General features: G+C 43.9%; 1 protein-coding gene across 1 annotated transcript in view; it reads right to left on the bottom strand.

The window, feature by feature from the left end:
- Positions 1–303: 303 nt before the first annotated feature.
- The window catches only part of LOC124551212, a 70,318-nt gene continuing 49,640 nt past the window's right edge, over positions 304–20,981 (bottom strand). The window contains exon 6 of the mRNA XM_047126202.1: positions 304–1,932. Within this exon, the coding sequence (XP_046982158.1) occupies positions 446–1,932 (1,487 nt within the window). The 3' untranslated portion in view covers positions 304–445. The remainder of the gene's footprint in view (positions 1,933–20,981) is intronic.

Raw genomic sequence — 20,981 nt, 5'->3', positions numbered from 1 at the left:
GCTTCGCAAGAATCTGCAGAAAGGACGAAGTTCTTGTAAGTGTATACTAAGAGTAGATTCTGTTGCCTTCACTTTATAGAACGGCACTTAAAGTAATTCGTGGTTAACATTAAGTACTTGTACTATCTTCGTCTTTGACATAGTCTAATATCAGAAAATTTTTCTTGTTTAATTTGTGGAGTGCACGTTAATAAAGTATATAGTCTAAATCTTTCACCTGTTGGGTAGAAGAAATAGAGACTTACATCTTATTTTCATATAGATTTAATTTTATTTATTAATTATTTAATGTCATTGCAGAAATGAAGATCATATTAGAAAATAGGGAAGCAGTTTTACATGAATCACAGTAATTTTGTCAAACCAGCTAGCTTCTACATTGATAACTTATGACAGGGTTTAGCACAACGAAGACAATCCTTGGAAAAAAAAACACTCTTGGAGATTACAATGTGGATTCCGCAGCCGCAGCCTGTACATTGACTCTCTTTGCCAGATTTCTCTCGGCAGATGAACACAATTCTTGCCCTGGACCGATGACATCGGGGTTCCACCGTGCTAGTAGTCTCTCCCTGAGCAGAGGGAGAGTTGCACTGTTGCAAACGAATAAAACGAAAAGCAGTGGACCCTGTACCATCGTAGCTATATGGACATAGTACACGTACTGCGCTATGCCTTGTGCCTGGTGGAAGCCAATTCTAATAATCGTGCCTATGCCACTTAAAGTGACAGTCTTAGCTGACATGTAAAGAATTAGTGTCTTTGAGTCAAACGTCTCTTTACTATAAATTTTGAGCTGCCGCATGGAATTACGAGTACGTCGGTACATGTATCCCACCAGTCCAAGACAAACAATATTGTAAGCTACTGACAGAGAAATTGCGACGATGAATATTATACGACTGTGAAACAGGTAATATTCGCTCGTTCTTTCCAAAGCAATGGTTGCCACCAGTACTATGCTCCAGGGTATTAGCGAACACAACAGCTGACGGCGGAATATCTTCCTTACTTCAGCACGTTCTAGGTCGCTAGGAAGCCTAAGGTGACGAACGCATGCGTACATTTGGTAGCAGAATGAGTTGAGCCAGATACAGTTCAGAAGAGTTAGTGCGCTATCAATCTGCACCGTCGTAGATAAGTCAGGGACACCTGCCATACGATACAAGACCTCAGAAAACAAGATCTGGACCATACCTGTTATCTGAAAGGACAAGAATATCTTTCCGGGCAAGTTACGTAAATTGGGAAGGTACACGTACACTGCAGCAGTCAAAAATCGGAAGAGAATATTCACTGCTACAAATGTTATTTCTAAAGGTTCTAAGCCCTCGATTTTAAAATCCTTGTACTTCAAGGTGCCACTGTTTAGACTGTCTTTGTAGCTCAGTATTCTGTTTGTCGGCTTGTCTTTGCCCTGTATATAATATCCACAGTATGGTGAGTACCAACCACGGTGGTCCATGGGGGCGCGACATGCCTCGAGATAACTTGTGGAAGCAAAATCGCGACACTTTAGCAGGAGAATAGCCCTGCAAACAGAGCAGACGGCGTCGGTTTCGTTGAGTTGCGGACAGGGTTGGTCGTCAGGACCACCGAAAACGCAGCGGGCATCGCGCACAGACTGAATCGTACTGAAGGGGACATCCTGACAAATGCTGATCGAGTTGACAGTCATCCAGGCGAAGAGGCAGAGGTTGACGTTGGCCCTCTGCGTGTAGGCCAGGTAGCTGGTGACGGGTATGTGGGGCGACCCCTGCGACAGGTCGTGCCACAGCTGCACACGGCACTGCTTGCGCCGCTTAATGGTTTCCGGAGGCAGGTCTTCCAGTGGGCACATGGGGTGGTCCAGGGCGTTGGCCAACAGCTGCATGCAGCCAGTGTCCACGGACAGCGTAGCGTTGCTTTTGTCCTCCAGCTGCCACTCCTCGCCTGCAAGATCAATGACAGCAGTTGGGTGGTGGTTCTCGTCGTACGCTGAATGTGCCACAAGTGCGGACAACTTTCCACCATAAACGGTTATCGTATTATGCATGTCGCTACCAAACAATCCCATGTATGAGTATCTCAACAAAGCACGTCATTCTTACACTGCCAGCTGGTGTGAATTGAATAAGTGTTCTTCAGTATTCTCAGATACTTACGATGATTATATGAAGCTGGTATCTGTTCCCGAAAGAACAGTTACCACTGATGACCGTGCAGCTTCTCTAGAATAAAATGATAATTAAATAGAAACCCTTAGCTGTCGATAGGTGTTGTTGATATACATCAATGGGGACACCTGAAGATATGTGCTCTGACCAGGAGTCAAACCCGGGATGTCCAGCTTACATTGCAGATGCTCTATCCGTTTGAGCCACCGAGGGCACAGAGGATAGTGCGAATGCAGGGACGTATCCCTTGGACGCTTCCCGTGAGACCCATATTCCCAACTGTCCACAACCTACATTCGTAGTGTTCCTAATATGAGGGTCACTCCAAATGAAATGCACACTACTTTTTTTAAAATCCATCTTTTATTCTACATGTCTGAAAGTTTCACAGTGTGTAGATACATTCTTTAGGAACAATATTTTCATTTCTCTACATAATTTACATCCCTCTCAACTGTCTTACGTCATCTTGGAACCAGCGCCTATATACCCGCACGGTAAAATCCTGGACCAACCTGTTGGAGCCACTGCTTGACAGCGTGCACAAGGGAGTCATCATCTTCAAACCTTGTTCTACGAAGAGAGTCTTTCAGTTTCCCAAAGAGGTGATAGTCACATGGAGCCAGGTCAGGACTGTAGGGCGGGTGTTTCAGTGTTGTCTATCTGAGGTTTGTGATCGCTTCCATGGTTTTTTGACTGATATGTGGCCGTGCATTGTCGTGTAACAGCAAAACATACTGCTTTTTCAGATGTGGTCGAACACGACTCAGTCGAGCTTGAATTTTCTACTGTGTCGTCACATGCATCAGAAGTTATGGTGGTTCCTCTTTGCATGATGTCCACAAGCAAGAGTCCTTCGGAATCGAAAAACACCGTAGCGAAAATTTTCTACAAGAAGGTGTGGTTTTAAATTTATTTTTCTTGGGCGAATTTACATCATGCCACTCCAATGATTGCCTCTTGGTCTCTGGTGAAAAATGAGGGAGCCATTTTTCATCACCTGTCACAATTCTTCCAAGAAATTCATCTCCACCACTCTCGTACTGTTCCAAAAGTTCGCTGCATAGTGTTTTTCTTGTTTCATTGTGAGCCACTGTCAACATCCTGGGAACCCACGTGGCACAAATCTTTTTTAACGGCAACACTCAGTATTGTGCAAACACTTCCTTCCCTTATCCCAACGTAGCGTGACAATTCGTTCACTGTGATGGGTCTGTCAGCAGTCACCAATTCGTTAACTCTCTGCACATTGTCTGGAGTGTGTGCAGTAATAGGCCTGCCGCTGCGAGGACAATCCTCAATGTTGCCGTGCCGGCTTTCATCACCTAACCTGTTTGCCCACCGACTAACTGTACTGCGATCGACAGCAGCATCTCCATACACCTTTTTCAACCTCTTGTGGATGTTTCCCACTGTCTCGTTTTCACAGCACAGGAGTTCTATGGCAGTACGTCGCTTCTGACGAACGGCAAATGTAGCAGCCATCTTGAAGACATGCTGTGACGGCGCCACTCACGGGAACAGGTTGAACTAAGTTTGAAAACAAGAGGGAAGGATGTATCTACACACTGTAAAACTTTCACACATGCAGAATGATAACTGTATTTTTACAAAAATAGTGTGCATTTCTTTTGGAGTGACCCTCGTAGATATTTGCCCATTCAGTGGTATCTGTTCTTTCTGGAACAAATACCATCTTCACAGTTAAAGGCTACCTGGCCATTGACCTCCTTCTGTGCGAATGCGCACACTTTGGCCGAACTCTTTCGGGACTTGTCAGCTTAGGCTGGCGCGAGTAATGAGTGAATGGGCAAATACCTATTAGGAACACTACGAATGTAGGTTGTGGACTGTTGGGACTGTGGGTCTCACAGGAAGCGTGCAAGGGATAAGTCCCTGCAGTCGCACTCTCCCCTGTGCCCTCGGTGGCTCAGATGGACAGAGCGTCTGCCATGTAATCAGGAGGTCACGGGTTCGAATGCTGGTCAGGCCACACATTTTCAGCTGTCCCCATTGATGTATATCAACAACACCTGTCGGCAGCTAAGGGTTTCGATTTGATTGTCAATTCACTTGGGTTGAAGTTGTTGTTTGTTGTATTTTGTTACTATCCTGTAACTTTCTATGCTGACAGTGAAAAGGTGACCATTTTTAAATTAAATTTAATTACAGTGTGGTTATATATATGTAGACTAAAGAATCAACTTGCTTAAAATAATGAAGGGTAATCATTCAATCACTAAAAAGAAGGAAACTAATCGTCCACATACTTTGAGCTATAATTTTGTACCGCCATTTTTGCTCCATTCTTCACAGCTGCAACTGCTAGTTTCAACAATCAATTCTAATTACTCTGCAGTCCTCTTCTAAACTTTACAGCACTTATTAATTCGTACTCTTTCAATATTAATATTTGTTAACATGTCATTTAATGTTTGGAATAAATCATAAATTATTCATGTTTTGTAGTAATAAGCAACATCCTTTGTTTCGTAAATGGCCTCAAAAACTGTAGCTGGTAAGAAAATTACAAGCACAATTGGTGCACGTTCGTATTCAAATACTATCACAGAAAAGCTTGCAGAAACTCTTGAACTGATAAGGGCTGTCGAAATCACGTGTTGTTGTTGTTGTGGTCTTCAGTCCAGAGACTGGTTTGATGCAGCTCTCCATGCTACTCTATCCTGTGCAAGCTTCTTCATCTCCCAGTACCTACTGCAACTTACATCCTTCTGAATCTGTTTAGTATACTCATCTCTTGGTCTCCCTCTACGATTTTTACCCTCCACGCTTCCCTCCAATACTAAATTGGTCATCCCTTGATGTCTCAGATCATGACCTACCAACCGATCCCTTCTTCTAGTCATGTTGTGCCACAATCTCCTCTTCTATCCAATTCTATTCAGTACCTCCTCATTAGTTATGTGATGTACCCATCGAACCTTCAGCATTCTTCGGTAGCACCACATTTCAAAAGCTTCTATTCTCTTATTGTCTAAACTATTTATCGTCCACGTTTCACTTCCATACATGGCTACACTAAATACAAATATTTTCAGAAAAGACTTCCTGACAAATCTATACTCGGTGTTAACAAATTTCTCTTCTTCAGAAACGCTTTCCTTGCCATTGCCAGTCTACATTTTATATTCTCTCTATTTCGACCACCATCAGTTATTTTGCTTCCCAAGTAGCAAAACTCATTTACTCCTTTAAGTGTCTCATTTCCTAATGTAATTCCCTCAGCATCACCCGATTTAATTTGACTACATTCCATTATCCTCGTTTTCCTTTTGTTGATGTTCATCTTATATCCTCCTTTCAAGACACTGTTCAGTTCAACTGCTCTTCCCGGTCCTTTGCTGTCTCTGACAGAATTACAATGTCATCGGCCAACCTCAATGTTTTTATTTCTTCTCCATGGATTTTAATTCCTACTCCGAATTTTTCTTTTGTTTCCTTTACTGCTTGCTCAATAAACAGATTGAATAAAGTCGGGGATAGGCTACAACCCTCTCTCACTCCCTCCCCAACCACTGCTTCCTTTTCATGCCCCTCGACCCTTTTAACTGCCATCTGATTTCTGTACAGATGGTAAATAGCCTTTCGCTCAATGTATTTGACCCCTGACATATTCAGATTTTGAAAGAGAGTATTCCAGTCAACATTGTCAAAAGCTTTCTCTAAGTCTACAAATGCTAGAAACGTAGGTTTGCCTTTTCTTAATCTATTTTCTAAGATAAGTCGTATGGTCAGTATTGCCTCACGTGTTCCAAAATTTCTACGGAATCCAAACTGATCTTCCCCGAGGTCGACTTCTACCAGTTTTTCCATTCATCTGTAAAGAATTCGTGTTAGTATTTTGCAGCTGTGACTTATTAAACTGATAGTTCGGTAATTTTCACATCTGTCAACACCTGCTTTCTTTGGGATTGGAATTATTATATTCTTCGTAAAGTCTGAGGGTGTTTCGCCTGTCTCATACATCTTCTTCACTAGATGGTAGAGTTCTGTTACTTCAGAAGCCCATAGGGAGTTGTAAATGCCCAGAGTAGTCTAATAGGGCACAGGTCAAATTATAAATTATTCGTAAAAGCGCTGCACACGAAAAAGTATGGTCGCCCTACAGTGTCCTCAGTACAAGATGAGCTTGCGTTTTTACACCACACTGAAGCTGTCAGCCATTTCGCATTTCCTATGGATATATGATTTGAGGTCCATTCTTAAGAACTACGAGGGTTGGAACTTTAATAGAAGCAAATATTTATTTACAACTTACACAAAGCAGACACATGTTTCCAAGTTCTCCTGTCCTTGTGTATAACCCCTTGCCAGCAATGTGGAAGTCGTAGGGCACATGCAGCAGCGCCAGATGTGTTGATACACCGAGTGGGGTGGTCTAATTCCTGACGAATCTCTGTGACAGTTCTGAAACGAATGCCATAAAGAGGTTCCTTCATCTCAGGAATCAAGCCCCATCGATCGACCAAATCAGTCGCAAGCTGTGCCACACGAGACCGGACATTCTCCTGCAAAATGATGGGCGGACCTGTGCAGAAAGTGTAGCCGCTTCTTTGTCTAAGCTGTTCATTTTTGAAACACAGCCTGCAATCCACCACAGTCCCAGCCTTAAGCCCTTGTGATTTCCACTTGATTCCTAACATGAAGGAAGCACTACTTGGCAATCGTTTCAGACCTGTTACAGAGATTCGGGAAGTAGACCGCTCCTCTCGAACTATCAACACAACTGGCGCTGCTAAAACTATCCAACAAATTTCCACATCACTGACAACTGGTTACACACAATTCTAGCGACTACTCTGAAGGACCGTAAAGCTTTGAAACATTTAACAAGTTTGTTTGTGTGTACATCCTCCGCAGCAAGCACATAACCACTTATTTTGTAAATAAAACTGCCTTGTCCTGCTGCTAGTTACTTTATTTATCCCAGACGCGTTTCGCCTTCTCCTGTTCTAAGGCGTCTTCTGTGGGATCTATGACGACACAGTTTTGTTAGTTTCAGATTATTAAACAGATAACTTCGTAATTTATTGTAAAAAAAAGTAATTACCTGCGATTTGCTGATCTGCATTTCCTCACATCTAGTATGGAGATCGCACTACCACTTTTATCACTGCCGTATAATCACATCTTTGTGTTCTCGCCTTCCACAAACTGTTCACCATGTTTCTCACTCTTTTTCGTGGTGGAATATTGTTCTTTTGCCACTCGATACAACTATTTCGTCGTACACTGTTTTTCACAACGTAAATATTGCGATTCCATTACGTGTTTCATCTTCTTTGGTATGATTACCTATTTGTAGCCAACCTAACGAGGTATGTGTTCGAGACTAACTTCTATTTACGATGTTTATACCGTGTGTGTGTGTGTATGAGTGAGAGAGACTTTATAACTCACATACAGTCGCTGAGTGCATCCACTTTCCGAATGGAAGGTAATCTGAGAATTGAGGTAATTACTTCTACTGCAAGGGATCGTGGCAGAAAGACAAAACTCTCAATTAAAGCCGGAAAATTTCGACTGAGAAATAAATGACCATCAAGAGAGACGGCAGAAACAGAAGTAACAAATGAAACTGGCAAAAGAGATCAGAGCGGTTCTAGGCGCTTGTCTGGAACCGCGCTACCGTTACGGTCGCAGGTTCGAATTTTGCCTCGGGCATGAATGTGTGTGGTGTCCTTAGGTTAGTTAGGTTTAAGTAGTTCTAAATTCAAGGGGCCTGATGACCTCAGATGTTAAGTCCCATAGTGCTCGGAGCCATTTATACCATTTGAAAAGAGGTCAGAGCAATTAACAATCCAGAAGTGACATCACCTAGCGATGTCGATATTAAAATAGTACTAGGTGACGAAACCAAAGTCATTATTGTGTCGTCAGGGACTGGAAGTCGATCAGGCTGGCACAGAAACAAAAGTTCATGATCTAAACAAATGTTAATAGAGGTGATTATTTGTCAACTACGATGAATTATACCTTAGCGATTTCCGTTTAAAAATGGTACTCGATGACGAAACCAGAGTCACTATTGTGTCGTCAGCAACTCGCTATCGACCAGGTTGGCTAAAGAAACAAAGGTGTGTGATCTAAAAATTGCTTGTAGGGGGCCGACCGAAGTGGCCGTGCGGTTAAAGGCGCTGCAGTCTGGAACCGCAAGACCGCTACAGTCGCAGGTTCGAATCCTGCCTCGGGCATGGATGTTTGTGATGTCCTTAGGTTAGTTAGGCTTAACTAGTTCTAAGTTCTAGGGGACTAATGACCTCAGCAGTTGAGTCCCATAGTGCTTAGAGCCATTTGAACCATTTTGTTAATAGGGATGATTATTTATCAACTACGGTGAACTATACCTCGGTGCGGTTGCATGTATCGAGAAAAACAGATCGTAAGTTAATGTATTGGGTAAGTGCTATATGAGCTGGAAGTGACCTGATGCAGAAGATGAACTTTGATATGACGTTGGAAGGGATTTCTGAGTCCAAGGATCAACACATGGACTTTGATTCTGTATTGCCAAAATAATTTTTAAAAGCCATATAAGGCAACTGCATCAATACATTAAACGATTGCACGTATGAGAAAAAAAACACGCACCACGAAGGAATTATCCGAATGGGACAGAAATCGGTAGATGTGATATACATGTAAAGATCAGGAAAATTGGGCTATTTATTCAAGAGCAATAGCTTCACAAATTGAGCAAATCAATAACAATCTTTGCTCCTTATGTAAGCATTTATTCGTCTTGGCACTGCACTGGCTGTTAGAGTTGTTGGACTGCTCCTGAGGGATATCGTGGCAAATTTTGTCTGATTGGCGCGTTAGATCGTCAAAATTCCGAGATGGTTGGAGGGGCCTGTTGTTGTGGCTGTTTTGTTGACGGAGAATTCGTGTTTTGGGTCTTGAACGTAGTAACCCAAGAGTGTTACTTTATTGTGTTAGATCCTAGTGTATATCCACGGAAGATTCGCTTGTTCCTACAGCGATAATACGCCCTAGCGTTTTTTAGATATAGATCACGAACACTGAATGTACCACATAGCTCTCACGTATTGTTGTTCGTCGTGTCGAGTGACCACTCAACCTAGGGACTGTAATGGGACGGCTAATGTCAAAACCTGCAGAACGTGTGAACTTTGAACAAATGTAAAATTGTGTGGTTAAAGTTGATGGTGGCACCTAGCTCCTTTTTTCCTTCTTTTTTGTTTTGTTTTTTAGTGCTGTCCGTCAGTGGTATTGTAAATTTTTTGCTTGTACTCGTACGCTACTCCGATTTCGGTTCTACGGCTTATATTTGAAACAAAGAGGAAAGGCGTTAAGTATATAGTAGTTGGAAAAAGTCGTCCTAAGGAAGGCAAAGATAATCAACATTTTCCATATAATTGTAACTGCGATGAAGTTGTCATAAAGAGATTAATGAAGTTACGACTGTCTAGTTGTCAAGAGGAAAACTGTTATTCTTAATTGAAACTAAATGAGAAACATACTTCGGATGTTCTATTCGAATAATTCGTTTATTACAAAAAGTTCTCTTAAACGGGAAGATACACAAAAGTGTAAAAAGTTACTTTTTTTGATCGCAACAGAAAAATAGAAGAAAGCCAGTAAAGGTGGTAAATTACATCGGTGGTCTTAGTTGTAACGTAATCGTGATACAGTATCAAACAGATACAACAGAAGATAGTAGTTTTCGCTGGATCTAACTTTCTTTACGAAACAAGTTTCCTTAAGTAAATTTACTATTGGAACTGACACACGACCGTAGAGCGAAAAGTTTTATTTTCGGTATAGAATCCATTATCAAATTTAAAGGAAATTAGCCTATGTAGACAGCACGATTTATTTATGAAAGTATACGATAGATAATTCACAGTGCAATCAGCTTTAAATGGTTATAAGTTTTGTATATCGGTGCAAATAATTCCATCCAGCTAGAGTTCAAGTTACCCACACGTTTCTCTAACGCGAGCGCTTCGGTATACATTTTCCCATACTTTGAAATTCACGCATACATATGAGAATTACTTAAGAATTAGGGAATCCCTTATGATAGCAATACAGTCAGATGCGTCAACTTTAACAGTGGTTATACGTATCTTATTTCAGTTAGACGCTACACTGAAGAGCCAAATAAACTGGTGCACCTGCCTAATATTTGGTAGCACACCCACGTGAATGCAGAAGTGCAGCAGCACGACGCGGAATGGACTCGACTAATGTCTGCAGTAGTGCTCGAAGGAACTGACACCATGAATCCTGCAGAGCTGTCCCTAAATCCGTAAGAGTACGAGGGGGTAGAGATCTCTTCTTATCAGCTTCCCAGAAATGCTGAATAATGTTCACGTGTGGGGAATTTGGTGGCCAGCGGAAGTGTTTAAACTCAGAAGTGTTCTTGGAGTCACTGTGTAGCAATTCGGGTTATGTGGGGTGTCGCAGTTCCCTATGGGATTGCCCAAGTCTGTCTGAATGCACAATGGACATGAATGGATGCAGGTGATCAGACAGGATGCTTATGTACATGTCACCTGTCAGAGTCGAATCTAAACGTATCAGGGGTCCCATATCACTCCAACTGCACACGCCCCACACCATTACAAAGCCTACACCAGCTTGAATTCATGAGGTTGTCTCCATGCCTGTACACGTGCATCCGCTCGATACAATTTGAAACGAGGCTCGCCCGACCAGGCAACATGTTTACACTTATCAACAGTCCAATATCGTTGTTGACGGTCCCAGGCTAGGAGTAAAGCTTTGTTTCGTGTATCTATCAAGGGTACACGAGTAGGCCTTCGGCTCCTAAAGTCCATATCGATGATGATTCGTTGAATGGTTCACACATTGACACTTGTTGATGGTGCAGCATCGAAATTTGCAGCAATTTGCGAAAGGGTTGCACTTCTGTCACGTTGAACGATTCTCTTCAGTCGTCGTTGGTCCCGTCCTTGGAGGATCTTTTTCCGGCCGCAGCGAAGTCAGAGATTTGATGTTTTACCGGATTCCAGATATTCAACTTGTTCTGCTGGCAGAAGAGCCAACACCATGTTAGTAGTGGAGGCCGAAATGCACGCGTTTTAGCTCACGCAGGCTGGCGTGAGGAGGGAAGAACTATACTGACGTGAGGTCTGGAACATGACGACTAATTAGAATTCAGAAAGCGGACGTAATTAGTTTGATACCTAACCTTAATCCATTAATGATGAACGTAGCTCTTGACGGTACATGAGTCACAATATTATTTGTTCAGAAGACATAGTAACTGAATATGGCGCCTTGCTAGGTCGTAGCAAATGACGTAGCTGAAGGCTATGCTAAACTGTCGTCTCTGCAAATGAGAGCGTCTGTATACAGTGAACCATCGCTACCAAAGTCGGCTGTACAACTGGGGCGAGTGCTAGGGACTAGGGAGTCTCTCTAGACTAGACCTGCCGTGTGGCGGTGCTCGGTCTGCAATCACTGATAGTGGCGACACGCGGGTCCGACGTATACTAACGGACCGCGGCCGATTTAAAGGCTACCACCTAGCAAGTGTGGTGTCTGGCGGTGACACCACACAAGTCACACTCGTGAAATGGTCATACTGGAAAATCCACAGTTCGTCGCTACCTCGGAGATGACGTGTGCTGTCGCTCGTGCGCCGACTGTAACACTACGTTCAGACTCACTTAAATTTTGATAACCTACCACCGCTCTAACAACTGCGCCAGACACTTGTTGTCTTTTATAGGCGTTGCCGACCGCAGCACCGTACTCTGCCTGTTTACATATCTCTGTAATTGAATACACATGCCCAGACCAGTACTTTAGCTCTTCTACGTATTTTCAAGTACCTGGTTGCACAGGGCTAAATGTAGTATATCATAAATCGTGACTGATTACTGAGGCAGCCTAGTACACTGTGTTTCGGTGGACAGAGCCCTCTTTCTCAACTCCATGCAGTCACATGAGAGTCGTTGAGAACGATCCGCACTTGTTAACACACATCCACACAGATGTTTCTCAGATTTACTGTAGTTCAGAGTAATGACATTTATATCAAAAATATTGGCAAGTTGTCTTGTGCAATTAGCTGTCTACATCTACATGCTTACTCCGCAAGCCACACACAGTAAGGTGCGATGCGTAAGGACGCTTTACCGCAGCTAGTCAGCTAGTCGTTCTACTCGCAAATAGAACGAGGAAAAAACGACTATGTATGTGCCTCCGTATCAGGCCTGATTTCTCATATCTAGTCTCCGTGGTCCCTACGCGAAATGTATGCTGACGGCAGTGGGATCGTTGCGCAGTCAGTTGCAAGCGTCGGTTCTACAAACTATTCAATTAGGGACCGAAATGTGAAACATTATTAATTAACTGTTAAATTAGAGATCGAAATTTTATTCATTAAATAAAAATGGAATCTATGGGATATATTATGTACAGTTCCTGTATGAGAAATTTACAAAACAACACTAATTAGAAGAAGCCGTTTGTATATAGGGCACAAAAAAAACTATCTACACAAAATTTTAGTGCGCTTAGAAGAGATAGAAACACTTCCTTGTATGACATAAATGTCACAGGTGAACCATTTGCTTGATAGCTGTCCATGAAGATTTATTCCAGGGGTAGTCAACATTTTCACCTACTGGCCACTTTCGTATCTCTGTTACCAGTAACATTTTCTAGCCACCCACCTGTTCCATAGTAACGATTGCATATGAATTAGGAAAATAACTCTACTTCGTAAAATTTATAAAGCATAGTTACAGGAACTTAAAGCATATAAAATAACATTACCAAATACACAATGCGATCAAAAGTATCCGGACACCAGGTAGAAAATGACTTACAAGTTCGTGGTGCCCTCCTTCGGTAATGCTGGAATTCAATATGGTGTTGGCCCACCCTTAGTCTTAATGATAGCTTCAGCTCTCGCAGGCATACGTTCAATCAGGTGCCGCAAGGTTTCTTGGGGAATGACAACCATTCTTCACGGAATGCTACACTGAGGAGGGGTATCGATGTCCCTCGGTGAGGCCTGGCACCAAGTCGGCGCCGGCCGGTGCGGCCGAGCTGTTCCAGGCGCTTCAGTCTGGAACCGCCGGTCGCAGGTTCGAATCCTGCCTCGGGCATAGATATGTGTGATGTCCTTAGGTTAGTTAGGTTTAAGTAGTTCGAAGTTCTAGGGGACTGATGACCTCATATGTTCAGTCCCATAGTGCTCAGAGCCATTTGAACCATTTTGAACGAAGTCGGCGTTCCAAAACATTCCGAAGGTGTTCTATAGCAATCAGGTCAGGACTCTGTGCAGGCCAGTCTATTACAGGGATGTTATTGCCTTGTAACCACTCCGTCACAGTTCATGCATTATGAATAGGTATTCGATCGTGTTGAAAGATGTAATCGCCATCCTCGAATTGCTCTTCAACAATGGGAACGAAGAAGATGCTCGAAACATATGGTGCCACGCAAAACAAAAAGGGGTGCAAGCCATTTCATCAAAAACTCGACCACACCATAACACCACCGCTTCCGACTTTTTCTGTTGGCACTACACATGCTGCCAGATGACGTTCACCGGGCGTTCGCCATACCCACACCCTGCCACCGGATCGCCGCATTGTGTACCGTGATTCGTCACTCCACACGCTTTTCCACTGTTGAATCGTCAGTGTTTACGCTCCTTACACCAAGCGAGGCGTCGTTTGGCATTTACCAACGTGATGTGTGGCTTATGAGCAGCCGCCCGACCATGAAATCCAAGTTTTATCACCTCCCACTCGCTTCCCAGCCCGGGTTCCCGGGTTCGATTCCCGGCGGGGTCAGGGATTTTCTCTGCCTCGTGATGACTGGGTGTTGTGTGATGTCCTTAGGTTAGTTAGGTTTAAGTAGTTATAAGTTCTAGGGGACTGATGTCCTCAGATGTTTAGTCCTATAGTGCTCAGAGCCGTTTGAACCATTTCACCTCCCACCTAACGGTCATAGTACTTGCAGTGGACCCTGATGCAGTTTGGAATTTGTATGTGATGGTCTGGATAGATGTCTGCCTATTACACGTTACGACCCTCTTCAACTGTCGGCAGTCTCTGTCAGTCAACAGACGAGGTCGGCCTATACGCTTTCCACTTCACTATCATATCGGAAACAGCGGACCTAGGGATGTTTAGGAGTGTGGAAATCTCGCGTACAGACGTATGACACAAGTGACACCCAATCACCTGACCACGTTCAAAGTCCGTGAGTTCCGTGGAGCACACCATTCTGCTCTCTCACGATGTCTAATGATTACAGAAGTCGCTGATATGGAGTACCTGACAGTAGGTGGCAGAACAATGCACCTAATATGATAAACTTATGTTTTTGGGGATGTCCGGATTCTTTTGATCACACAGTGTACTTCATGTCAAAGTTTTATGAAAAGTTAATTTTATTTTTTTTTTCCTTTTTTTTTTTTTAAAGTTGTGTTAAGGTCTTATGGGACCAAACTGCTAAGATCATCGGTCCCTAAGCTTACACACTACTTAATCGAACTTAAACTAACTTATGCTGAGGACGACACACACACCCATGCCCGAGGGAGGACTCGAACCTCCGACGGGGGGAGCCTCGCGGATCATGACAAGACGCCCTAGACAACGCGGCTACCGGTTGCACCAAAAGTTAATTAAAATATTTTTAAAATCCTTCCTGCCTACCGTCCATAATGAAACCTGGAACACTTGGTCGTGGGCAGTGGAGATCAGGTTGACAACCACTGAAACACTAATGATGTTCACAGATGGTGTTCATACTGCTGTGTGATGAAAATAGTTTTATAGATGCTGCCGAACTCCTACGGATTTGTCTTGGTAGGAGTAGATAAAGCATTTGGAATACAAGACTGGAATAAGCATTCCAGAAGAGCTGGTTACTGGTTTGGCTGAGGCTATAACCATTATGCATGGAGCATGTGGTTGTTCTGAGTATGTTAGACAGCCGTTAGTAAAACCTTCATGGACCCCTAGCCGTCAAACGGTGCAACTGCGACATTTTTGTCACATAGAAAAATTTTGTGAGTTGTGAATATGCTCCTATTAATACCTCTGCTTGCAGAACGCCTTTGGGTTTCCTTATACAGTAGGTACTGGGAGATGAAGAAACTTACGGAGGATAGAGTAGCATACAGAGCTGCATCAAACCAGTCTCTGGACTGAAGACCACAACAACAACAACAACAACAACAACAACGACACAAAGCTACAATTTTTTTTCCTGGCCTGTCGGTAGGTGACACGCTCAGTTTGCCACGACCGGGGATTTATCTGCGTGTGCAGCTGACGCATGTGTTTTTCTGGGGGTTGTCTGTCTGGGACGCAGAGTCTCTGGATCTGAGCCTGAGCTCGCTATGGTGGAGTCGGCATGAACCGATCCCTGATAGCATCAGTGGGCTGTGTGCGACAACTTTGCTGGCTGGCCTCAGCCAATAACGTAATGCAATTTTGTAAACGTCTCTATGGGAACGCCTCAGCTGTGTAGACGTCTTCTGTTTTCTCAAGCAGCCAATGGCGCTTCGCAGCTGAAAGCTGGCAACGGGCGCTAGAGCTGCCAGCTATTCCCTTACACTGTCTCAGCTACAGCTGTGGAGGTCTGCTCGCCACATGTGGATGGCGGATGTTTACTTTGGAAAGCATGTCTGCAGTTACTGGAGAGTCGCCACTTCCCAAACACTATGGAGTTTGGCTAGGCCTGTTTCCTGCTACCTCGGTTGGTGGTCGTGGCAAAAATAAACGGGGCGTTATTTCTTGAGAGCGTTACCAAAGTGTCCACCACGGTTCGTGAAAACCCCTGTGTTTTGCTATTGAGCTGGCCGTTGTGGCCGAGCGGCTCTAGGCGCTTCAGTCTGGAACCGCGCTGCTGCTACGGTCGCAGGTTCGAATCCCGCCTCGGGCATGATGTGTAAGATGTCCTTAGGTTAGTTAGGTTTACGTAGTTCTAAGTCTAGGGGACTGACGACCTCAGATGTTAAGTCCCATAGTGCTTAGAGCCGTTTGAAACATTTCAGTTTTGCTATTGAGTTCCCTTAGCGCTCTTTCCATAAGATAGCCTAGTTTATACTGCTGCTTGCTATTCGTCGAAACCCTTTAAGTTGATCAGCATCGCAGTAATACGAAGTTAGCCAGGCAGTATAGTGGTTGGCACATTGTACTATATATATGGATCTGAGCACTATGGGACTTAACATCTGAGGTCATCAGTCCCCTAGAACTTGGAACTACTTAAACCTAACTAACCTAAGGACATCACACACATCCATGTACGAGGCAGGATTCGATCCTGCGACCGTAGCGGTCGCGCGGTTCCAGACTGAAGCGCCTAGAACCACTCGGCCTCACCGGTCGGCGCAAATTGTACTCTCATTCAAATCCACATACGAACATCCCGGCTCAGGTTCTCCAAATCACTCCAGGTAACTGCCGGGTTGGCTCCCTTGAAAGGGCACGGCCGATATGTCTCCACATCTTGACACTGCCCAACCTCGTACTCTGGTTCTAATGATCTCGATGTCGACGAGGCATTAAAACCTAATCTTCTTTTTTCCAGTAATAAGAACATTGTTGAGTTAGAAATAAAATCAGTAATAATTGGGACAGAATTTTGCGTATTTCCGTTTGTGAGAGATTTGTGTAAATGGTGTGTGTATTTTCTACGTTTGCGCATCTTTAATATTTGTCATTATCAGTTAACACTGAGTGCTAAGGATATGCTTTACACTTAGTTAACAAACAGTCCCGAAATAGTGATATGCAGACATACAGATTTAGTGAATTCAGTGTTCCTGGACACACAGTACCAAAAGTGTGCCAAGAATACCGAATTTCAGACATTGCCCTTCACCACAGACAACGCAGTGGTCGACTACCTTCACTTAACGACCGAGAGCAGCGGCGTTTGCGTAGAGTTGTCAGTGCTAACAGACAAGCAACACACAGAAATCATTGTGGGACTTACGACGAACGGTCCGTTAGAGCAGTGCGGGGAAATGTGGCGGTAATGGGCTATGGCAGCAGACGACCGTCGCGAGTACTTTTTCTAAGGACAGGACATCGCTTTCAGCTCCTCTCCTGGTCTTTTGACCATATAGGTTCGATCCTGGTCGACTGTAAAACCGTGACCTGGTCAGATGAGTGCCGATTTCGGTAGATAAGAGCTGGAGTTCGAGTCTGGCGCTGACCCAACAATGCCGTGGACACATGTTGCCAATTAACTAAAAAAACTAAAGTAAACTCCGTCAGAACAGGCCTTGGAAGATCCAACGGTACCGACCGGCTGCCGTGTCGTCCTCAGCTCACAGGCGTCACTGGATGCGGATATGGAGGGGCATCTGGTCAGCACACCGCTCCCCCGGCCGTATGTCAGTTTACGAGACCGGAGCCGCTACTTCTCAATCAAGTAGCACCTCAGTTTGCCTCACAAGGGCTGAGTGCACCCCACTCGCAGACCGGTTGGTCACCCGTCCACGTGGTAGCCCAGCCCGACAGCGCTTAACTTTGGTGATCTGACGGGAACCGGTGTTGCCGCTGCGGCAATCCGATATGTTACTTACAAAGCTACCGGTGTGGGATCCGTACCAGATAGCGTTGATAGAAGAGATAGAGAAGATCCAACGGAGAGCAGCGCGCTTTGTTACAGGATCATTTAGAAATCGCGAAAGTGTTACGGAGATGATAGATAAACTCCAGTGGAAGAGTCTGCAGGAGAGACGCTCAGTAGCTCGGTACGGGCTTTTGTTGAAGTTTCGAGAACATACCTTCACCGAGGAGTCAAGCAGTATACTGCTCCCTCCTACGTATATCTCGCGAAGAGACCATGAGGATAAAATCGGAGAGATTACAGCCCACACAGAGGCATACCGACAATCCTTCTTTCCACGAACAATACGAGACTGGAATAGAAGGGAGAACCGATAGAGGTACTCAGAGTACCCTCCGCTACACACCGTCAGGTGGCTTGCGGAGTATGGATGTAGATGTAGATGAAATAGATGAAAGCACTGTGAAATCTGGTGGTGGCTACATAATTGTATGGGCTGTGTTTACATGGAATGCACTGGGTCCTGGTTATGCTCAGCTAATTGGAGACCATTTGCAGCTACGTATGGACATCATGTTCCCAAACAAAGTTGCAGTTTTTATGGAGACAATGTGCCATGTCGCCAGACTACAACTGTTGGCCCTTGGTTTAAAGAACTTTCAAGACAATTCGAGTGCATATATGGGCACCCAGATTACCCAGCATGAATCACATCGCACATTTGTGGGGCGTAACCTTGAGATCAGTTCTTTCACAAAATTCTGCAAATTCTGCACATAATTTAGCAATTATGGACGGCTACAGAGGCATAATGGCTCAATATTTCTGCAGGGGACTCCCAACGAATAGTTGTGTTCATGGCGCATCGAGTTGCTGCACTAAGATATTAGGAGGCACCCCATGACTTTCATCGCCTCAGTGCGTATAGAGAGACTTTTGACGCTTGAAGTGCTATTCTTATTGTAATACCGATTTCTGGGTAAACAAAACTACTGTCGACTCCAGTAAGTGCCTCTGGGGTGATTTATAATGCTTATAGAGTTCAAAGAATTCGTTTGGTTTTAGTTAAAAGACAAATGGAATTTTGTGTCCTGTTACAGAATCTGTAATTTAAATTTTTGCTAATTTATTTGATGCACAGGGTGTCCTACTCAAACCTCCCTGACTTCAAGGCCCCAGGGGAGATAAACCACAGTAGATACGACAGTGAAAAATGCACCACATTGTACAGCATCTCAAAGAATTTTTATTCCCGCGTCAGAAGTGCAAAGTATCGTCGCCAGAGTGAAGCATGGTCGCATGAAGTGAAAATGACGACTCCACAGCAGCGCGCGGAACCAGTAGTGTGGTTTGCAGAAACAAAGTCGCCGATTACTGTGTAAAGAAATTATCGTCGTGCGTATGAATGTGATACACCTGATGTGAAAACAGTTAAGGAATGGTATAGGAAGTTTCTGGAAACAGGAGGTATTCGGAAACATCCTGGCGGTGCACGTTACGGAGTTTCAGGACATCAGACAAACGTTTCTCAGAAGCCCACATAAGTCAATTCGTCAAGCATCTAGGCAACTTGATGTACCTCGATCAACATTGCATCGTGTAGTTCACCAGCGTCTTCGTATGTGTGCTTACTGAGTGCAAATTCTGCAACATCTGACCCCGAACGACAACTCATGCCGATAACAATTTGCTGTGGATATACTGCAGCTTATTGATATGGATGCCAGCTTCCTGGAAAAATGTTTATTCTCAGATGAGGCAACCTTTCATCTATCAAGAAGGGTTAATAGGCATAATGTTCGGATTTGGGGTTTGCAAATTCGCACATTGTCATTGAACATGTTCGTGATAGCCCTAAACTAAACGTCTGGTGCTGGCCAATGCACCACAGCATTGTTGGACCGTTGTTCTTTGCGGAACAAACACTGAATGAGTCACTGTATATGGACATGCTAGAGCAGTTTGTGTACCCTCTGATACAAGACTTGCAACACAACATCATTTTTCAACAAGATGGAGCTCTGCCGCATTGGTCAACGGATGTCCACAAGTTCCTGGATAATAAATTTCCCAATCGTTGGATCGGACATGGAGGACCCATTGCCTGGCCACCACGTCCACCCGACATTACGCCACTTGGTTTGTTCATGTGAGGGTTCGTGAAGCTCCGAGTGTATGCGACCAAAGCGGACGACATTCCTGCGTTGCGACATCGTATCACTAATGCGATTGCAACAGTAACAGAGGAAATGTTACAAAGAACTCGGCAAGAAATTGAATGTAGACTCGAGATTCTTCGTGCTGCAAGTGGTTCACATGTTGAGGTGTATTCATGATAAACAAATAAATTATTTGAGATGCTCTACAATGTGGTGCATTTTTCATTGTATCTAATGTGTCTTCTCTTCCTGGGTCTTTGAAATCAGAGAGATTTGAGTGGGACACCCTGTATTTCTACATCTACGTGATTACTCTGCTATTCACAATAAAGTGCCTGGCAGAGGGTTCAATGAAACACCTTCAAGCTGTCTCTCTACCGTTCCACTCTCCAACGGCACGCGGGAAAAACGAGCACTAAATTTTTTCTGTGCGAGCCCTCATTTCTCTTATTTTACCGTGATGACCATTTCTCCCTATATAGGTGGGTGCAAACACAATGTTTTCGCAATCGGAGGAGAAAACTGGTGATTGAAATTTCATGAGAAGATCCCGTCGCAACGAAAAGCGCCTTTGTTTTAATGATTGCCACTCCCATTCACGTATCATGTCTGTTGCACTATCTCCCCTATTCCACGATAATACAAAACGAGCTGCCCTTCTTTGTACTTTTTCGGTGTCATCCGTCAGTCCCACCTGATGCAAATCCCACACCGCACAGCAGTACTCCAGAATAGGGCGGACAAGCCTAGTGTAAGCAGGCTCTTTAGTAGACCTGTTGCACCTTCTAAGTGTTCTGCCAATGAATCGCAGTCTTTGGTTTGTTCTACCACAACATTATCTATGTGATCGTTCCAATTTAGGTTATTTGTAATTATAATCCCTAAGTATTTAGTTGAATTTACAGCCCTCAGATTTGTGTGACTTATCGCGTTATCGAAATTTAGCTGATTTCTTTTAGTACTCGTGTGAATAACTTCGCACTTTTCTTTAGTCAGGGTCAATTGCCACTTTTCGCACCATACAGATATCTTATCTAAATCATTTTGCAAGTCGTTTTAATCATAAGATGACTTTGCAAGACGGCAAATGACAGCA

The sequence above is a fragment of the Schistocerca americana genome, chromosome 9 (genome assembly GCF_021461395.2).
Source record: "Schistocerca americana isolate TAMUIC-IGC-003095 chromosome 9, iqSchAmer2.1, whole genome shotgun sequence".
Taxonomy (NCBI): Eukaryota; Metazoa; Arthropoda; class Insecta; order Orthoptera; family Acrididae; genus Schistocerca; species Schistocerca americana.
Note: the sequence above shows the minus strand (reverse complement) of the source record. Positions and strands in the feature narration are given on the sequence as shown.